This window comes from Dendrobates tinctorius, unplaced genomic scaffold (genome assembly GCF_039654945.1).
Source record: "Dendrobates tinctorius isolate UK_male_01 unplaced genomic scaffold, ASM3965494v1 ptg000155l, whole genome shotgun sequence".
Classification (NCBI taxonomy): Eukaryota; Metazoa; Chordata; class Amphibia; order Anura; family Dendrobatidae; genus Dendrobates; species Dendrobates tinctorius.
Genome location: NW_027361822.1, coordinates 4,833,581 through 4,852,685, shown reverse-complemented (window position 1 = coordinate 4,852,685; position 19,105 = coordinate 4,833,581). Strand labels below are relative to the sequence as shown.

The window sequence follows — 19,105 nt, the reverse complement described above, 5'->3', positions numbered from 1 at the left end:
GACTAGCCAAGATTTTCGTCCATCAGATTTTTAGGCTTCACGGCCTACCTCAACGGATCGTGTCTGATCGTGGAGTCCAGTTTACTTCCAAGTTTTGGAGAGCGCTTTGCCTACTTCTGAATATATCCCTGGACTTCTCTTCTGCCTATCATCCACAAACCAATGGGCAGGTAGAGCGAACCAACCAGACGTTGACTGCATACCTTCGTCATTTCTCCAATGCCCACCAGAATGACTGGGTTGACCTGCTTCCTTGGGCAGAGTTTGCCTATAACAATCATGTCAGCAAATCCTCTACCAAGTTGCCCTTTTTCGTGGTGTACGGCAAACACCCAAGTATACCTCTTCCTGTAGTCCCAACCTCCGAGGTACTGGCAGCCAACTCCTTGTCTCAAGAAATTTCTGAAATCTGGTCCGAGACCAATACAGCCCTCAAAAGGGCTAGTGAGCGGATGAAGAATCACGCAGACAAGAGGAGGTTGGATCCGCCACCATTTCGCATCGGGGATAAGGTCTGGCTCTCGTCTAAGTATATCCGGTTAAAGTTACCCTCTTACAAGCTGGGTCCCCGGTACATTGGCCCTTTCGAGATCCTGGATCGTGTCAATGAAGTCACCTACAAGTTGAGGTTACCTGCTTCACTCCGCATCCCGAACACCTTCTCTCTCCTGAAACCTGTGGTACTAAATCAGTTCCACTCTTCACCGTGTCCTGCTCCTCGGCCAGTGGGTTCCGATGACACCTTCGAGGTAAGAGATATTCTCGCCATGCGGAGAGTTAGAGGGAAGACCTTTTTCCTTTTTGACTGGAGGGGTTTTGGCCCTGAGGAGAGGTCCTGGGAGCCCCGGGAGAACATCAACGCTCTCCACATTTTCAGGAGATTTTTTCTCAATCGCAGCAGGGAGCGGCTTAAGGGGGAGGGTACTGTCACGGTTCCCGTGCCTCCAGTCGTGCACCGCGCCGCCCCCCCGTCGCGAGCGCTCATTCTAACCCGGCGCCGCAGCCTCGCTCCCTCCTGCTCCAGCGGCGCCGTCCTCGGCCTGTGACGTCATTGCGTGCTCTGCGCACGCGCCATAGGTCGCGGCCGGCCCTCTGCCTGTGATCTTAACGGCCGGTGGTGCCCTGACCCGGCAGCACTGCCGGACCAATGGGGGCACATCTGCAGGTATATCAGGCCGCCCTCCCTTAGTGGAGGCACCTGATCGTTGTTGTTCTGACATCCATCTAGGTCCTGTGGTTTGCCTAGCAGCTTCCACTCTCTCTCACGGCCTTGTGCTTCCTTGCAGTCCAGCATACCCGTCTCCGCACCTGCTGTCCTACTCCGGACCTGCCTGTCTGTGTCCGCACCTGCAGTCCTGTTCCAGTCCAGTCTACCCGTGTCCGGACCTGCTGTCCCACTCCGGTCCTGCCTGTCTGTGTCCGCACCTGCAGTCCTGTTCCAGTCCAGCTTACCCGTGTCCGTACCTGCTGTCCTACTCCGGTCCTGCCTGTCTGTGTCCGCACCTGCAGTCCTGTTCCAGTCCAGCCTACCCGTGTCCGTACCTGCTGTCCTACTCCGGTCCTGCCTGTCTGTGTCCATACCTGCAGTCCTGTTCCAGTCCAGCCTACCTGTGTCCGCTCCGGTCCTGCCTATCTGTGTCCGTACCTGCTGCTCTGTTCCAGTCCAGTCTACCCGTGTCTGTACCTACTGTTCGACTCCAGACCTGCCTTCCCGTGTTAGTCCCTGCACTCCACTCCGAGCCGCCCCTCTTGGTTCCGGCTGCCGTGGCATTCGAACCCCTGGACCTGCTCCTAACGATCCCTGTATAGGGGTCGGATCCACCTGGTTGCTCGTCCGGGGACCCTCGGTGTCACGGTCCAGAGGGTCCACTCCGGGATGTCCGCCTTGTCTAGTGCCAAACAAACAAAAGTTTTCTCTGGGCTTTTTCCTGCAAATGCAACAGATATTCCCTCCCTTTCCCAAGCCACCTATGCAAGGAATCATCAGAGGGGTTACTGATATATTTTACACTCCTCAGCTAGTCTCTGCTCCCTCTTACAGGATTCTCTTTTAATATATGAGATCGTGGATCTAACACACCCCCTCAGATATGCGTTGAGTGTATCCCACACCACTAATCTATCAGGGAAGTCACCATGGTCCGTTATAAACACCTCCAGCTGGTCTGTTATTCTATGTTGTTCTCCTATGATGGACAGCCAGAATGGGTGTATGCGGAATCTCTGGGGTCTATCAGGACCACCCAAACAGAAGCACATCACTAGTGGAGCATGATCAGATATTACCCTGGGGAGGTACTCAATTTCACTTAAATATGATAATATAGCATTATTTCCAAATGCATGATCAATTCTGGATAAACAGCGGGCAGCTGGCGTGAAGCAGGAAAATTCTTTCTTAAAGGGATGTTGCCTCCACAAATCAACCCATCCCATCTACATTATAAAAGCCCCCAGCATAGTAGTGTCTTGGTTACCAGACCTAGAACCTGTAGCACTTAGTCTATCTAAATGGGAGTTAAGAATCATATTAAAGTAACCCGTGCATACCATTTTAGCCTCAGGGTACTGTGCAACAAAAATCGCAGCCTGTTGGAGTATATCCATTTTGGCTGGTGGCGGATTATAAATATTAAGCAACACATAAGGCACCATATCTATGAATGCATAAATGAAGATAAATCTACTGGATTTCTTTTCACTACTTGCGCCAACCACAGCAAGGATCTATGAATCATATTGACCACACAGCTAGAGTAGGACATATGTGTGGCGTGCCTCTGCCATTGTATCCAAGGTTTATTCATTCTAGATATAGTGTCTGGTGTTAGAAGAGACTCTTGGAGGCAGATTATCTGCGCCTGTGCCTTACGTATCTGAGAAAACATCATATTCCATTTCCTAGCAGTCCCCAGTCCCCTAATGTTCCACGAAAAAAGTTTAAGTAATGTCATGTAGACTCCAAAACAAATTTGTACCCAAAATAATATTCACTTCTTTTACCGTCAGCTCCATTACATATAAATCTTTCCTGAATAATAAAGTATAGATGCAACATTTGTTTCCAGCTAAATTCCTGATTAAAGGAAAAAATGCTTACCAATAATGTTCATGAAAATACAACAAGGGATGCCCATGAACTTCTTTAAACTGAAGCACAGGCAAAACTCGAATTCCTATACTCTCATCCATCCATCCAAACCATCAATAACATATATATCGGATCTATCACATACTTGAAAGTAAGGTCCCCAATTCCCCCTCCCAGTACGGCAGACACAGTATTATTGGTCCAGTCACCCAGTTTTTACTTGACCCTGAGGGTAACCGAATTGTCAGACCAGGAAGAGCGACACCAGCGTCCCGGAGATGAACACCCCGTCACTCCTCCATTACCAACTCTTTTGTCAACCTCCCCATGGACAGGAGCTTAACTGGTCATATGTCCAGCACATATAATATCTAGAAAAGAAAAAGGGGGAGGGGAGAGATTTAACAGCAACAAAACAGCCAACATATTAGGTTTAACAGACCTATCTATAAACACTAGTAATAAGCCATTGTAGTACCCAGTCCAGGTATAAGCATAAGTAATACAAGAAACATTAGTGTTTGACCATAGTAATATACACTACTGTTGTTACTTCTGCCGTCTTTCTCTCCCAGAAATCCATTCCTCCGCCTCTATCGGGTTCTGAAAGAAAATTACCCTTCCATCATCTACTACTCTTAGCCTGGCTGGGTACGCCATAGAATAAATCACATTTGAGCTCTTCAAGCATCTTTTGAATGAAGTAAACTAGGCTCTTCGCCTCTGCTAATCTGCCGAAAAATCTGGAAATAGCATCACAGTAGCATTATCATACTTTATTACTTGGGCCTTCCGTGCCAATTGTAGGATATAGTCTCTGTCTTTCCAATTGAGAAATCTGGCCAGCAGGAGTGTTGGAGGCGCCACTGGAGGATTTGGTCTCCCAGGTACACGGTGTGCCCTCTCCACCGCATGTGCAGCAGAGAAGGTGGTACGGATCCATTTTTCCACAAAATCACTCGGATTGGTCCCTTCAGCTCTCTCCAGCAATCCAATGATACAGATATTATTTCACCTCGATCTATTTTCCAGGTCATCTTGCTTTTGTACACATAGCTCTAAACTGTGTTCCAATACTCTGATCCGCTCATTTAGAGAAGCCGTTTGGTCCTCAAGACTTAAGATTCTGTCCTCCGCCTGCCGGACCTTCTCTCCCAAGTTAGACATATCGTTGCAGAGGAGTCCCAGGTCAGTTTTAATTTCTTCAATTTTCCCGGTCAGTGAGGCCGTACTACCTTGGAGAGTTTGTACTTTATTGTGATTCTAATTTGGTTTTTATTCTAAGTCACATTTCAAAGCTCATTAAAGGGTCAATAGTGACTTGTAGGATCGCTGCTTCCAAGACCTGGTGCTATAGAGTTCAAGTCTTCTTTCTCTCTGAAGAGGAAATTTGCATAGTTTTATTGGAGCATGCTGTTTACGACATATTCATTCCTTGAACATGGGAAATATGGAGGGAGGAGGAAGCCAGCAAGGAAGTGTCATGTAACACATATATATTTATTGCAAAAGGAACATTTTGATAAGATTTCGTCTACCTATAACTGATACTGGGAATTTGTACAATGCATTCACCCTAGTTCTAAATTTACCTTACAAAGGATATATATTACATGTTCTTTAGGCTTTGTACTGACAGTTATTCCCAAGTATTTAAACTTGCCTACAAAATGTAACTGAGAATGTTCCATTATTTGAGAAGAGGATCTACTGGCATCGGGACAGATTTATTCCAATTAATTGACAAACCGGACAACCTTCTGAAGTCTGTTATGATTGACATTTTTGTTCTGATTGAGGATGTTATCTATAGAAAGCAGCACGTCATCTGCACAGAGACTCACTAGCTCCCCTATTTCTCCCCATTTAAAGCAAACTTGTCAGCAGGATTTTCTAAGTAAACTGCAGACACTGTCAGGTTGGCAGTGTTATACTGATTATAATGATACTTGGGGTGAAGAAATCCATCTTATCGTTCCTGTGTAATCAGTGATAGAAGTTTTCAGTTAATGAGATGCCCGTGCTCTGGGGCAGGAATGTAGGCAGAGTCTTATCTTCCTTCTCTAGGCCAGAGAAACCTACCCACAACTCGTACACACACGGCTCGTCTGCATATATGTTGTACACATGGCTCTGCTCCGTATATCTTGCACACACACTGCTCCGCTCTGTACACCTCGCACACACGGCTCTGCTCCGTACACCTCATACACACGCGGCTCTGCTCTGTATATCTTGTACACACACTGCTCCGCTCCGTACACCTCGCACACACGGCTCTGCTCTGTACACCTCATACACACGCGGCTCTGCTCCGTACACCTCATACACACGCGGCTCTGCTCCGTATATCTTGCACACACACTGCTCCGCTCCGTACACCTCGTACACACGGCTCTGCTCTGTACACCTCATACACACGCGGCTCTGCTCCGTACACCTCATACACACGCGGCTCTGCTCCGTATATCTTGCACACACACTGCTCCGCTCCGTACACCTCGCACACACGGCTCCTCTGCATATATGTTGTACACATGGCTCTGCTCCGTATATCTTGTACACACACTGCTCCGCTCTGTACACCTCATACACACGCGGCTCTGCTCCGTACACCTCATACACACGCGGCTCTGCTCCATACACCTCGTACACATGCGGCTCTGCGCCGTACGCCTCGTACACACGCGGCTTCGCTCCGTACACACGCGGCTCTGCTCTGTACACCTCGGACACACGCAGCTCTTCTCCGTACACCCGCGGCTCTGCTACATACACCTCGTACACACGTGGCTCCGCTCCGTACATGTCGTACAGACATGGCTCAGCTCCGTATACCTCATACTCACACGGCTCAGCTCCGTATACCTCATACACACACGGCTCTGCTCTGTACTCCTCGTACACACACAGCTCCGCTCTGCACACCTCGCACACACACGGCTCCGCTCCATACACCTCGTACACACACGGCTCCGCTCCGTACACCTCGTACACACACGGCTCCGCTCCGTACACCTCGTACACACACGGCTCCGCTCTGTACACCTCGTACACACACGGCTCAGCTCCGTACACCTCGTACACACACGGCTCCGCTCCGCACACCTCGTACGCACATGGCTCCGCTCTGTACACCTCGTACACACGCGGCTCCGCTCCGTACACCTCGTACACACACGGCTCTGCTCCGTACACCTCGTACACACGCGGCTCCGCTCTGTACACCTCGTACACACACGGCTCAGCTCCGTACACATCGTACACACACGGCTCCGCTCTGTACACCTCGTACACACGCGGCTCCGCTCCGTACACCTCGTACACACACGACTCTGCTCCGTACACCTCGTACACACGCGGCTCCGCTCCGTACACCTCGTACACACACGGCTCCGCTCCGTACACCTCGTACACACACACGGCTCTGCTCCGTACACCTCGTACACACACGGCTCCGCTCTGTACACCTCGTACACACGCGACTCTGCTCCGTACACCTCGTACACACGCGGCTCCGCTCCGTACACCTCGTACACACACGGCTCCGCTCTGTACACCTCGTACACACACGGCTCTGCTCCGTACACCTCGTACACACACGGCTCCGCTCTGTACACCTCGTACACACACGGCTCCACTCTGTACACCTTGTACACACACGGCTCTGCTACATCCACCCTGTAAAGTTGTAAACCCCTTGTGACCCCACACAGAATCTTCCCCTCATCCAGCACCATGACAACCAGCACAGCAGAGTCCTGCATACACTGAGGCTCCTGATCATGTGACCCCTGACTCCTCCCCTCCTGTGACCTCATCCCAGGTCCTGTGCACACAGAACAGCCATATATGTGGTGTGCGGCTCTGCAGGTGGAGGTAGGTGCTGGAGATTCCCCATTACTGGGCAGAGGGGGCAGTAACCCCCTCAGTGCTGCGGTCACATTCCAGGAGACAGAACGTGTTCCCGTCTGTGTCACTACACTGACAAGCTAAAGAATAACAATGTTTGAAACTTGACTTTCAGGCTCCATATCTCACCATCTATTACAGCTTTGAACATCATTTTATGGATAATCATCTTGGCTATCATACATAAATTTGACTTGCAACTATTTAACATATTATTAGTTATGTATATTTTTGTCATGTCACTGCACTATTACTGTTTTGCTCCTAAGTATAACTTTTAATTTTTATTATTTTGAAAATCCACCTTTTGGCTTTCCTTAATACTTCTGGGCACCCTCTCCATCAAGCATGTCTCGACCGACATCTGATCCCAGGTCTTTTATACACGTTACCAAAGTTGGTGCGTACTGGTTGACTCACTTGGGTATGTATACAGCTTTTTCTTCAACTCAACCCACAAATGTTCGATTTGGCTGAGGCCAATCCAGCGCCTCTACTTCATCGTCATTAAACCATTTCTTCACCGATCTCGACCTATGCTTTGGGTTGTTATCCTTCTGGAACACTGTCTTTCTTTTCATACCTGTGGTACCCAAGTGTATGAAGTAACTCGTCTTGAAGATAACTCACTTATAGCTCAGCATTGAGACCACTGTGGATTCTGGTCAAGTATCCAACACCTTTGGCTGCGAAAAAACCTCAACTCATTAGGCTTCCTCCACCGAACTTGACATCACGGTGGCTCAGTGGTTAGCTGAACACCGTGTAGGACGCTTGGCAATTGTCACAGAATACCAGGATTGGCAAATTCGCCGCTGGCACCCTGTGCTCTTCACAGATGAAAGCAGGTTCACACTGAGCACATCTGACAGAGTCTGGAGACGCCATGGAGAGCAATCTGCTTCCTGCAACATCCTTCAGCATGACCGGTTTGGCAGTGGGTCAGTAATGGTGTGGAGTGGCATTTCTTTGGAGGGCCGCAAGGTGTTGAGCTGTGAGCACAACCCCCATCTGTGGACGTCGGGCACTAAGACCATCTTCATGGAGTCGGTTTCTAACCGTTTGTGCAGACACAGATGCACATTTGTGGCCTGCTGGAGGTCATTTTGCAGGGCTCTGGCAGTGCTCCTCCTGGTCCTCCTTGCACAAAGGTGGAGGTAGCGGTCCTGCTGCTGGGTTGTTGCCCTCCTATGGCCCCTCCACATCTCCTGGTGTACTGGCCTGTGTTATACGTCGAGTTTCCCCCCACTCCACAAGGGGAATCTCAAGCCATGTCCTCTGCGGTCTCCCATTCCTCTGCGGCCGCAGAGATTCCTGCTCAGTGGAGATGTCATTCCCGGCGTCTTGCCTAGGCTGATGCTAGGCGTCTGGTTGCTCCTTCAGGCTTTGCTATAACACCATGCTTTAGTCAGCAGCAAGCAGATGCTTCTGGGACTGAGTCCTGTCTTTTACTTACTGATCATGGCCGTGGGACAACCTCTCACATGTCGGAGGTTACATGTGCAGGTCCCGTTCCTGCTCAGATTGGTCCACTGGGAAGGTCCCAGAAGGACGCCGCTATAAAAGAGTCGCATGGCTGCTCCGCCATGCGCTAGTATAGACTCTAATGGTTATTGGTGTGTATGATGATGGATGCATGTATCTGGTGACTGACTTATTATAACTCCCCTCCCTTGGATACGCATGTTGGTTAGGGATTCAGAGTTAGAGTCGGCACCAATGGATGGCTATGCTCATGCCACTGTGCTCCTAGTTCTCAACACACACTAGCGTCCGATGGTGTCACCCCCTGAGGGGCACTATCGTACCGCGGCAAGTGACATCCACCGCCTGTGCAGCGCCATGCGCAACCTGTGCGCTTATCTGGCCCAACCAGGGACAATGCAGTTGCACTGCCGCACACTATTGAGTTGAGAGGGATTCTATCCCTGTGTCCTGGGGGGGCAGAGTCCTGAGACTCTACACTAGCGCTCCATTTGCCGAGTCCTGTGGAGTTAACAGGCTCCGGCATTTGTGCCAGCAAACTCAGTGAAGTAACAGAGTTCGCTCCTGTACACACCGGGTCAGTGGTTACCCGCCAGTGTTTAGTTTGCACTCCGCCATTACCAAGCAGCAGTTTACCATCTCTGCACGGTGGACCCCGGGTTGCGATCGCACCTCCTTATATTTTATATTTAGTGCGATCCGCAACCCTAACATTATACTAGCGCCAGGGTCTGGCTAGTAATGGCTGGCAAGCAGCGACTCCATAGGTACATCCAGCAGCTGGAGGGTTGGCGGCTCTCGAGCGCTCAACCTCAGCTGTGGATCTTACTGCAGTCACTGTTCAGGCAGCCACAGAGGCTGTCTCCCATGTGTCCACTACCATCCCTGTCCCGACTTTGTCCCGCCTCCCGCTGCCCGAGAAGTTCTTTGGCGATAGTGCTTCTTGCAGGTTTTTCGTGAGCCAGTGCACTATACAGCTGGAGCTGCTGGCTGCACGATTCCCCTCCGAGCGGACTAAGGTGGGATTTATTATTATTATTATTATTATTATACATTTATATAGCGCTATTTATTCCATGGCGCTTTACATGTGAAAAGGGGAAATATAGAAAAGTGCAATAAACGTGTAAGACAAGGGACACACAAGTACAGAAGGAGAGTGGACCCTGCCCGCGAGGGCTCACAGTCTACAGGGATGGGTGAGGATACACTAGGAGAGGGTAGAGCTGGTTGTGCGGTGGTTCAGTAGACTGAGGATCATTGCAGGCTGTAGGCTTATCGGAATAGGTGGGTCTTCAGGTTCTTCTTGAAGCTTTCTGTTGTTGGTGAGAGTCTGATGTGTTGCGGCAGAGAGTTCCAGAGTATGGGGGAGGCACGGGAGAAGTCTTGTATGCGGTTGTGGGAAGAAGAGATGAGGGGGGAGTAGATAGGGAGATCTTGAGAGGATCGAAGATTGCGTGCGGGTAGGTACTGGGAGACCATGTCACAGATGTATGGAGGAGACAGGTGGTGGATTGCTTTGTATGTCATGGTTAGGGTTTTGAACAGGAGCCTCTGGGCAATAGGAAGCCAGTGAAGGGCTTGGCATAGGGGGGAGCCTGGGGAATAGCGGGGGGACATGTGGATTAGTCGGGCAGCAGAGTGTAGGATGGATTGGAGTGGTGCCAGAGTGCTGGAGGGGAGGCCAGAGAGTAGGAGGTTGATGTAGTTGAGGCGGGAGATGATAAGGGTGTGCACTAGTGTTTTTGTGGTTTCATGGTCAAGGAATGTGCAGATCCAGGAAATATTTTTGAGTTTGAGGCGGCAGAAGGAGGCAAGGGCTTGGATATGTGGTTTGAAAGAGAGGGCAGAGTCGAGAATCACTCCAAGGCACCGAGCATGCGGGACTGGGAAAAGTGAACAGCCATTAACATTGATCGATAGGTCTGGTGGAGGGGTAGAGTGAGATGGGGGAAAGATGATGAATTCTGTTTTGTCCATGTTCAGTTTGAGAAAGCGAGCAGAAAAGAAGGCTGAAATAGCAGACAGACATTGTGGAATTTTGGTCAGTAAGGAGGTGAGGTCAGGTCCAGATAGGTAGATCTGCGTGTAAACTGCATAGAGGTGATACTGCAAGCCGTGGGATTCTATGAGCTGTCCCAGGCCAAAGGTATAGATGGAGAAGAGTAGGGGTCCTAGGACTGAGCCTTGAGGAACACCGACAGACAGGGGGCGAGGTGAGAAGGTGGTGTGTGAGAGGGAGACACTAAATGTTCGGTCTGTTAGGTATGATGAGATCCAGGATAGGGCCAAGTCTGTGATGTCAAGAGATGAGAGAATCTGTAGCAGGAGGGAATGGTCCACGGTGTTGAAGGCAGAAGACAGGTCCAGGAGGAGGACAGACTAGTGTCGCTTGCTCTTGGCGGTTAGTAGATCGTTAGTGACTTTAGTTAGGGCAGTTTCAGTTGCGTGATGCTGTGGGAAGCCAGATTGTAACCGGTCAAAGAGGGAACAGGAGGAGAGGTGGGAGGACAGTTCAAGATATACATGCTGTTCCAGTAGTTTTGAGGCGTAAGGGAGAAGAGATATTGGGCAATAATTAGACACAGAGGACGGGTCAAGGGAGGGCTTTTCGAGGATGGGTGTGATTGAGGCATGTTTGAAGGATGAGGGAAAGATATCATTTGTAAGTGAAAGGTTGAAGAGGTGGGTTAGGGTTGGGATGAAGACTGTGGCAAAGTTAGGGATGAGGTGGGACGGGAGCGGGTCAAGCGCACAAGTGGTGAGGTGTGATCTTGACAGGAGGGTGGAGAGCTTATCTTCTGTTATGGTAGAGAATCTGGTTTTGGAATAACAGGGCTGAGTGGCTAAGAGGCACATTGGGGGCTGCGGGCCAAAGCTTTCTCTAATCGTATCGATCTTCTGCTTAAAGAAGAAGGCAAAGTCTTCAGCAGAATTTATTATTTCCCTCTTGTCAGGCAGGGCTTTGGAGTGGGCCACACTGCTGTGGGAGCATAGTGATCATGTGGTGCAAAGTGCCTCGCAGTTCTTGGGCATTCTGAAGCAGGACTTCCTGGGACCGCGAGTAACCCATGACACCGCGCTTCAGCTGTTGGCATTGTCACAGGGCTCGTCCATGGTCAGCCACTTCGCCATCCAGTTCCGGACGCTGGCCTCTGAGTTGGAGTGGCCAGGTAAGGTCCTCATTCCGGCATTCTGGAGAGGTTTGACTGACAATGTGAAGGACGCCCTGGCCACAAGGGAGATTCCCATCACACTGGAGGAGCTTATCACCGTTTCCACCTGTATAGATCTTTGCTTTGCTGAGCGAAGGTTGGAGTGGTCCCAGTGTAGGCACAGGTTTAGGTTGGCACTCAGTTTTGCTAATCCTCTGGAATCTCCCGATGGGGCGTACGAGCATCAGGGGGCTTCCTGTGTGGGATCCAAGCCCGGTCCACTCGAGCTCCTGTGATCTGTCATGTTTGCCGGCAGTCTGGTCACCTTGCCAACCGGTGCCCAGAGCAGCCGGGAAAACGCTCGCGTCTAGTGGCCGTAGGAGGCGGCTCACTAGTATCAGCGGCATTTTCCTCCAAGCTGTCCTTTAAGGGGACACTTGAGTTTGGTTCTTCCACTCTGGCGGTGGAGGTTTGCGTGGATTCCGGAGCGGAGGGCAATTTTATGTCATCTGCATTCGCTCAACGGCACGCAATACCCCTGGTTATGATATCTAAGCCAGTCACTGTCAGAGTGGTGAATGGCTCAACTCTGCCCTCACAGATTACCCACAAGACCTCCCCATTGTTACTCTCTGTGTCTCCATCTCATCAGGATCTGATAACCCTCCTCATCATGCCCGAGGGTATCGACCAGGTCCTTCAGGGGGTCCCCTGGTTTCGGTATCATTCTCCCCATATTGGGGAGAATTCTTAGTTGGAGTAAATCATGTGAGGGTAGATGTCTGAGGGAGTGTTTCCAGGTTGCCTCCACCGAGGTCCCCGCAGATCTTTCCTCGCTCCCCAAACACTATCGACAGTATGCAGACGTGTTCTCAAAAAAGGCGGCAGAAACCCTTCCACCGCATCGCCCCTATGACTGTCCTATTGACCTCTTGCCAGGTGCTGAGCCTCCCCGGGGTCACGTCTACCCCTTATCTCTCCCGGAGACAGAGGCCATGTCTCAATACACCAGGGAGAATCTGGCAAGAGGATTCATTAGGAAGTCAGTATCACCAGCGGGGGCGGGATTCTTCTTTGTCCAGAAGAAGAAAAGAGAACTGCGTGCCTGCATCGATTACAGGGGTCTTAACGCCATCACCGATAATAACAAGTATCCTCTGCCCCCTGATATCTGAACTGCTTAATAGATTACGGGGAGCAAGAGTTTTCACAAAATTAGACCTGTGGGGGACCTGTTGTGAACTTGCTAGGCATCAGATTCCTGCAGCTGCACAGCTGGAATTCAGAGCCATACATCCAGCTCAGGGACCTGCACAGCAATCTCGGTGATCCAGGCACCCTGCTCAGACCAGCTCTTTGGCTCTGGATGTTGCTGCCACCTCTGGACCAGCAATGGTAGTGCAACCTGCTTTGCAGGAAACCACTCCAGAGGCTAAGTCCTCTCGCCGCGCTACTGGGCATGCCCACGAGACGATCTCCCAGTGGAGATCGGGGGTCACATGCTCAGGTTCCTTGTCCTGATCTGATTGGCCCATCTCAGAGGTCTGGAAGGTCCCGGAAGCGCATGGCTATAAAAGGCCCGAATGGCCGCTCGCCCATGCGCTAGTATAGACTATACTTGCTATGTGTGAATGGTGATGGATGTATGATTCTGGTGACTGACTCATAATGAAACCCCTTCCCTCTGATATTACGCATGTGGATAGGGAATTAAGAGTTATAGTCAGCGCCAGTCAGTGGCAAGCCATACGCCACAGTGCATACCGCACCACTACACTAGCGTCCGACAGTGTGAAGCCTCACGGCACTATCGTGTAGCGGCAGTAGTTACCGCCGCGCTGCAGTTAGCAGCACTTGCGCATGGTAGGTCAAGACGGACGCCGACCTCTGTCTTGGGCCGTGTCCTGTGACCATATACCGTGTGTGCATGCCAGGTGAGACCTGTGAAGCTAACAGGCTCGGCGTTTATGCTTTAGCGCCTCTGTGAGTTAACAGAGTCCGCTCTGCGCACCTCGGGTGACGTTTAACCCGAGTGCAGTATACCGCCATATAGCGAGTCCGCCATTACTCAGTAGCGGTTGTTGCACCTACTGCACGGTGGACCCCGGGCGGCGAACGCACTTCCTATTATTTATATTTAGTGCGTTCTGCCGTCCCTAACAGAACTATCTCGATTTGACTTCTGGGTCAGGGCTCCCTCTGGTGGTTACTGTGGGTAGTGGAGCTGGCCAAAGTCTGCCACCTGACGACAAGGATTGAAGATCAGGGGTCACTGATTGGATTATTTAAGTGAGCAGGCTTGCTCCTGTTCCCTGCTGGTGATTAGTTTTCTTCCTGTGCATTCTGAGGTCTGATGTCTCCTGCCTGATCCTGCATTTTTCAGTTAAGTTGTTCATTTGCTAATCCTTTGCATCTGATCTGGTTTTGCTTCTTTCTGCTTGTTGTAAGGGTTCAGCGTGCTCCGTGCTGGGGGCAGTGCTGGACCCTACTCCATATGTTACAGCTTGTGTCAGTTTATTCAGTCCCCTGTTATATTAGTCTCTTTTGCTTTGCTGCCAGTTCATACCAGAATGCTGATATAGTGGGGGCGAGGTCCTGAGACGTCAGTGTTTTTTTGTACATCAGACGTGTTGGGTTTTTTTTGTGTGATTGCAGACAATGTCTTTCTATTCCTATCCTATCTAGTTAGTTTGGGCCCCATCATTTGCTCAGTCTATTTTCTGCCTGCGTTTGTGTCTCATCTTGTCTCACGACAATATATGTTTGGGGGCTATCTATTCCTTTGGGGTCTACTCCGGGGCAGTTTAGATTTCACCTTAGCTCTCCGGCTGTGCTGAGGCGTTTAGGGCATCGTAGGTACGCTCCACGGCTACTGCTAGTTGTGTTTTTAGGTTTAGGGGTCTGCAATCAGCTAAGTTACCAACCTTTCTGGTTTACTGGTGCCTAGCCTATTCCTGCCATCCTCCTCGGTGACCAGTTCATAACGGGGCCTATAACCTGATATGCATCTGTGAGGGGGACGAATGGAAGACTGCATTTAACACCAGGGATGGCCATTATAAGTATCTGGTCATGCCCTTTGGTCTTTGTAATGCGTCGGCCGTCTTCCAGTACTTTGTCAATGATATCTTTCGGGATATGCTCTCCACCTCGGTGGTTGTCTATCTGGATGACATCCTCATCTTCTCTCCAGATATGGACTCCCACCGAGAGAGAGGTTGGCAAAGTCTTCGCCCGCTTACGAGCTAACTCCATCTAAGCCAAGTTGAAGAAGTGCCTGTTTGAGCAGGAGTCCTTGCCTTTCCTGGGCTATATCATCTGTGCCCAGGGTTTTGCTATGGATCCTGCCAAATTGCAGGTGGTAATGGACTGGCAAGAACCCCATTCCCTTAAAGCGGTGCAGCACTTTTTGGGGTTTGTAAACTACTATCGCCAGTTCATTCCCCACTTCTCCACCTTGGTAGCTCCCTTGGTCGCCCTCAGCACGAAGGGAGTTAATCCCAAGGTGTGGTCCGAACAGGTCTCCAAGGCCTTCTCCTCCATCAAAACTCATTTTGCCAGCGCTCCCATTCTGCATCGTCCCGATGTGGACAAACCCTTTATCTTGGAGGTGGATGCCTCTTCCGTCGGTACTGGAGCGGTCCTCTTCCAGAAGGACGCTCCAGGTCGGAAGCAACCCTGCTTCTTTTTCTCCAAGACCTTTTCACTGGCGGAGAGGAACTATTCTATCGCGGACTGGGAGTTGTTGGCAATGAAGTTGGCCTTCTCAGAGTGAAGACATCTCCTGGGGGGGGGCCGGATCCCCACTCAGGTATATACCGACCATAAGAACCTGGTGTACCTGCAGAAGGCCCAGCGGCTAAATTCTCACCAGGCCATATGGTCGCTTTTCTTCTCCCGGTTCCACTTCACCCTTCATTTTCTGTCCGGTGAGAAGAACGTCTGGGCCGATGCTCTCTCTTGCTCCGTAGTGTTATCAGAGGAGGAGGAGACAGAGCCTCGGCTGATCGTCCCATCCGAGAGCCTGTGGACCGTGGCTCCGGTCGCCCTAGAGTCGGTGCCCCCCGGGCAATACTTTTGTCCCTTCCCGTCTGTGACTGGAGGTTCTCTTGGGCTCACGCGTCCAGGGTGGATGGACACTTTGGGACAAAGCAGACAACTGAGCTCCTGGCGAGAACGTACTGGTGGCCGCATATGGCCGAGGATGTCGGAGACTACATTCGGGCGTGCGTCTCCTGCACCCAGAACAGGTCTTCTCGGCAATGGCCCGCTGGGCTGCTTTACCCCCTGCCGAAGGTGGACAGGCCCTGGGAGATGGTCGGCATGGACTTCTTGGTAGGTCTGCCCAAGTCCAGTGGCAGCACAGATATTTGGGTTGTCACCGACCATTTCTCTAAGATGGTGCACCTGGTGCCCCTCTCGCGGCTACCTTCTGCACGGGGCCTGGCAGCGCTGTTCATTAAGCATATCTTCCGCCTACATGGCATGCCAGACAAGATAGTCAGTGACCGGGGTCCCCAGTTTGCGTCTCAGTTCTCGAGAGAGAGCTCTGTAGTCTACTTAGCATTGAGCTCAATCTCTCCTCGGCCTATCATCCTGAGACGAACGGGTTGGTAGAGAGGGCCAACCAGACCTTGGTCACATATCTAAGACATTTTGTCTTGGCAAGGCAGGATAACTGGGCATCCTTGCTACCATGGGCAGAGTTTGCTTTTAACAACTCTGTGGCCAATTCCACCGGCCAGACCCCTTAATTACGGCCAGCATCCGTGCGTCCCTGTGCCCATGCCCATGTCACCCACCGACTCTAGGCTGGCAGACTGGGCTGTGGAGGCACGTGATATTTGGGACCGCACCCAGGATGCCATCCAGGCCTCCAAGGAGAGAATGAAGGTCTCCGTGGACACACACCGGCACCCTGCTCCAACCTTCGCCCCTGGTGACTTAGTGTGGCTCTCCGCTCGTAACATCAGGCTGCGGGTCGAGTCCACTAAGTTCGCGCCTCGCTACATAGGTCCTTTCAAGGTCCTCGAACAGGTTAGCCCTGTGGTCTACCAGCTGGCCCTTCCTCCACGCCTGGGTATCCCCGATACCTTCCACGTGTCCCTCCTTAAGCCCGTCCACATGTCCCGGTTCGCCGAGTCATCTGCCGGGACATCGGACTTGTCCTCCGACGAGTTCGAGGTGAATACTATCGTGGGGTGCAGGATGATACGTGGAAAAATGTATTATCTGGTGGATTGGAAGGGTCATGGCCCAGAGGATCGGACGTGGGAGCCTGTGGAGAACATCCGCTACTTGTTGCGGCCTTTGCACATAGCGAGGCTCAGGGGCAGGGGGCCCTGGGGGGGAAATGTTAGGCATCGAGTTTCCCCCACTGCACAGGGGGAATCTCAAGCCATATCCTCTGCGGTCTCCCATTCCTCTGCAGCCACAGAGATTCCTGCTCAGCGGAGACGTCGGTCCCGGCATCTTGAACAGGCTGATGCTAGGCATCTGGTTGCTAGTTCAGGCGCTGCTATAAAAACCATGCTTGAGTCAGCAGCAAGCAGACGCTTCTGGGACTAAGTCTTGGTTTTTGCTTACTGAGCAAGCCCGTGGGATGACATCTCGTTGGAGGTCGGAGGTCAAATGCACAGGTTCCGTTCCTACTCTGATTCGTCCACTGGGAAGGTCCCGGAAGGACGTCGCTATAAAAGAGTCGCATGGCCGCTCGGCCATGCATTAGTATAGACTTCTAATGGTTATTGGTGTGTATGATGATGGATGCATGTATCTGGTGGCACTATCGTACCGCGGCAAGTGACAGCCACCGCCTGTGCAGCGCCATGCGCAACCTGTGCGCCTATCTGGCCCAACCAGGGGCGATTGGCGGCGTCCGCCTGAGTGGTACTGTGCACACTTGCACGCTCGTTTGTAATTATATCTGTTTTTTTGGCAACGCAGTTGCGCTGTCGCACGCTAGTGAGTCGAGAGGGATTCTATCCCTGTGTCCTTGGGGCAGAGTCCTGAGACTCTACATTAGTGCTCCATTTCCCGAGTCCTGTGGAGTTAACAGGCTCCGGCTTTTGTGCCAGCGAACTCTGTGAAGTAACAGGTACACACCGGGTCAGTGGTTACCCGCCGGTGTTTAGTTTGCACTCTGCCATTACCAAGCAGCAGTTTACCATCTCTGCACGGTGGACCACGGGGTGCTCCTTATATTTTATATTTAGTGCGATCCGCAACCCTAACAGCCTGTCTCCTGGTAGCGCCTCCAGCCTCTGGACACTACACTGACAGACACAGACACACAGCAAACCTTCTTGCCACAGCTTGCATTGATGTGCCATCCTGGATGAGCTGCACTACCTGAGCCACTTGTGTGGGTTGTAGAGTCCGTCTCATGCTACCACAAGTGTGAAGGCACAACCCACATTCAAAAGTGACCAAAACATCAGTCAGAAAGCATTGGTACTGAAATGTGGTCTGTGGTCCCCACCTGCAGTACCACTCCTTTATTGAGGGTGCCTTGATAATTGCCAATAATTTCCATCTGTTGTCTATCCTACTCTCTAGGCTCCAGTCACTAGGCATTAAGGACACTGCACTCTCCTGGTTCTCTTCCTATCTCTCTGACCGCTCCTTCAGTGTTTTGTTCTCTGGCTCCACGTCATCTCCTCTTCCTCTTGCTGTCGGGGTACCTCAGGGCTCAGTCCTTGGAACCCCTTCTTTTCTCTCTCTACACGGCCCCAATTGGACAGACCATCAGCAGATTTGGCTTTCAGTACCATCTTTATGCTGATGACACACAACTATACACGTCTTCCCCCGACCTTACCCCCGCTGTACTACAGAACGCCAGTGACTGTCTGTCCGCAGTCTCCAATATTATGTCTGCTCTCTATCTGAAACTCAACCTCTCCAAAACTGAACTTCTTCTGCTCCCGCCGTCTACTATCCTCCCTAAATCTGACATTTCCCTCTCCGTGGGTGGTACCACAATAACACCCCGGCAGCAGGTGCGCTGTCTGGGTGTTATGTTTGACACCAATCTCTCCTTCACATCCCATATACAATCCCTTGCCCGCTCTTGCCGCCTACACCTAAAGAACATCTCTAGAATTCGCCCTTTTCTCACTATGGAAACAACAAAAACCCTCACTGTTGCATTGATCCACTCTCGCCTGGATTACTGCAACGCTCTATTAATTGGCCTCCCCGTCACTCGACTATCCCCTCTCCAGTCCATACTTAATGCAGCGGCCAGGATCGTCCATCTGGGTAATCGGTACTCGGACGCGTCCGCTCTTCGCCAGTCCTTACATTGGCTGCCCATTCATTATAGGATCCAATTCAAAGTACTTGTTCTCACCCACAAAGCTCTCCACAGTGCGACACCCCCTTACATCTCTTCTCTCATTTCTGTCTATCGGCCTAGCCGATCGCTGCGCTCTGCAAACGACTTTCGACTAACCTCTGC

The 19,105-nt window shown here is 51.2% G+C and overlaps 1 protein-coding gene across 1 annotated transcript in view; it reads left to right on the top strand.

Annotated features, from left to right (window-relative positions):
- The first annotated feature begins 6,918 nt into the window (after nt 1–6,918).
- The window catches only part of LOC141050989 (uncharacterized), a 46,567-nt gene continuing 34,380 nt past the window's right edge, over nt 6,919–19,105 (top strand). The window contains exon 1 of the mRNA XM_073547759.1: nt 6,919–6,970. Coding sequence (XP_073403860.1) covers nt 6,944–6,970 — 27 coding nt within the window. The 5' untranslated portion in view covers nt 6,919–6,943. The remainder of the gene's footprint in view (nt 6,971–19,105) is intronic.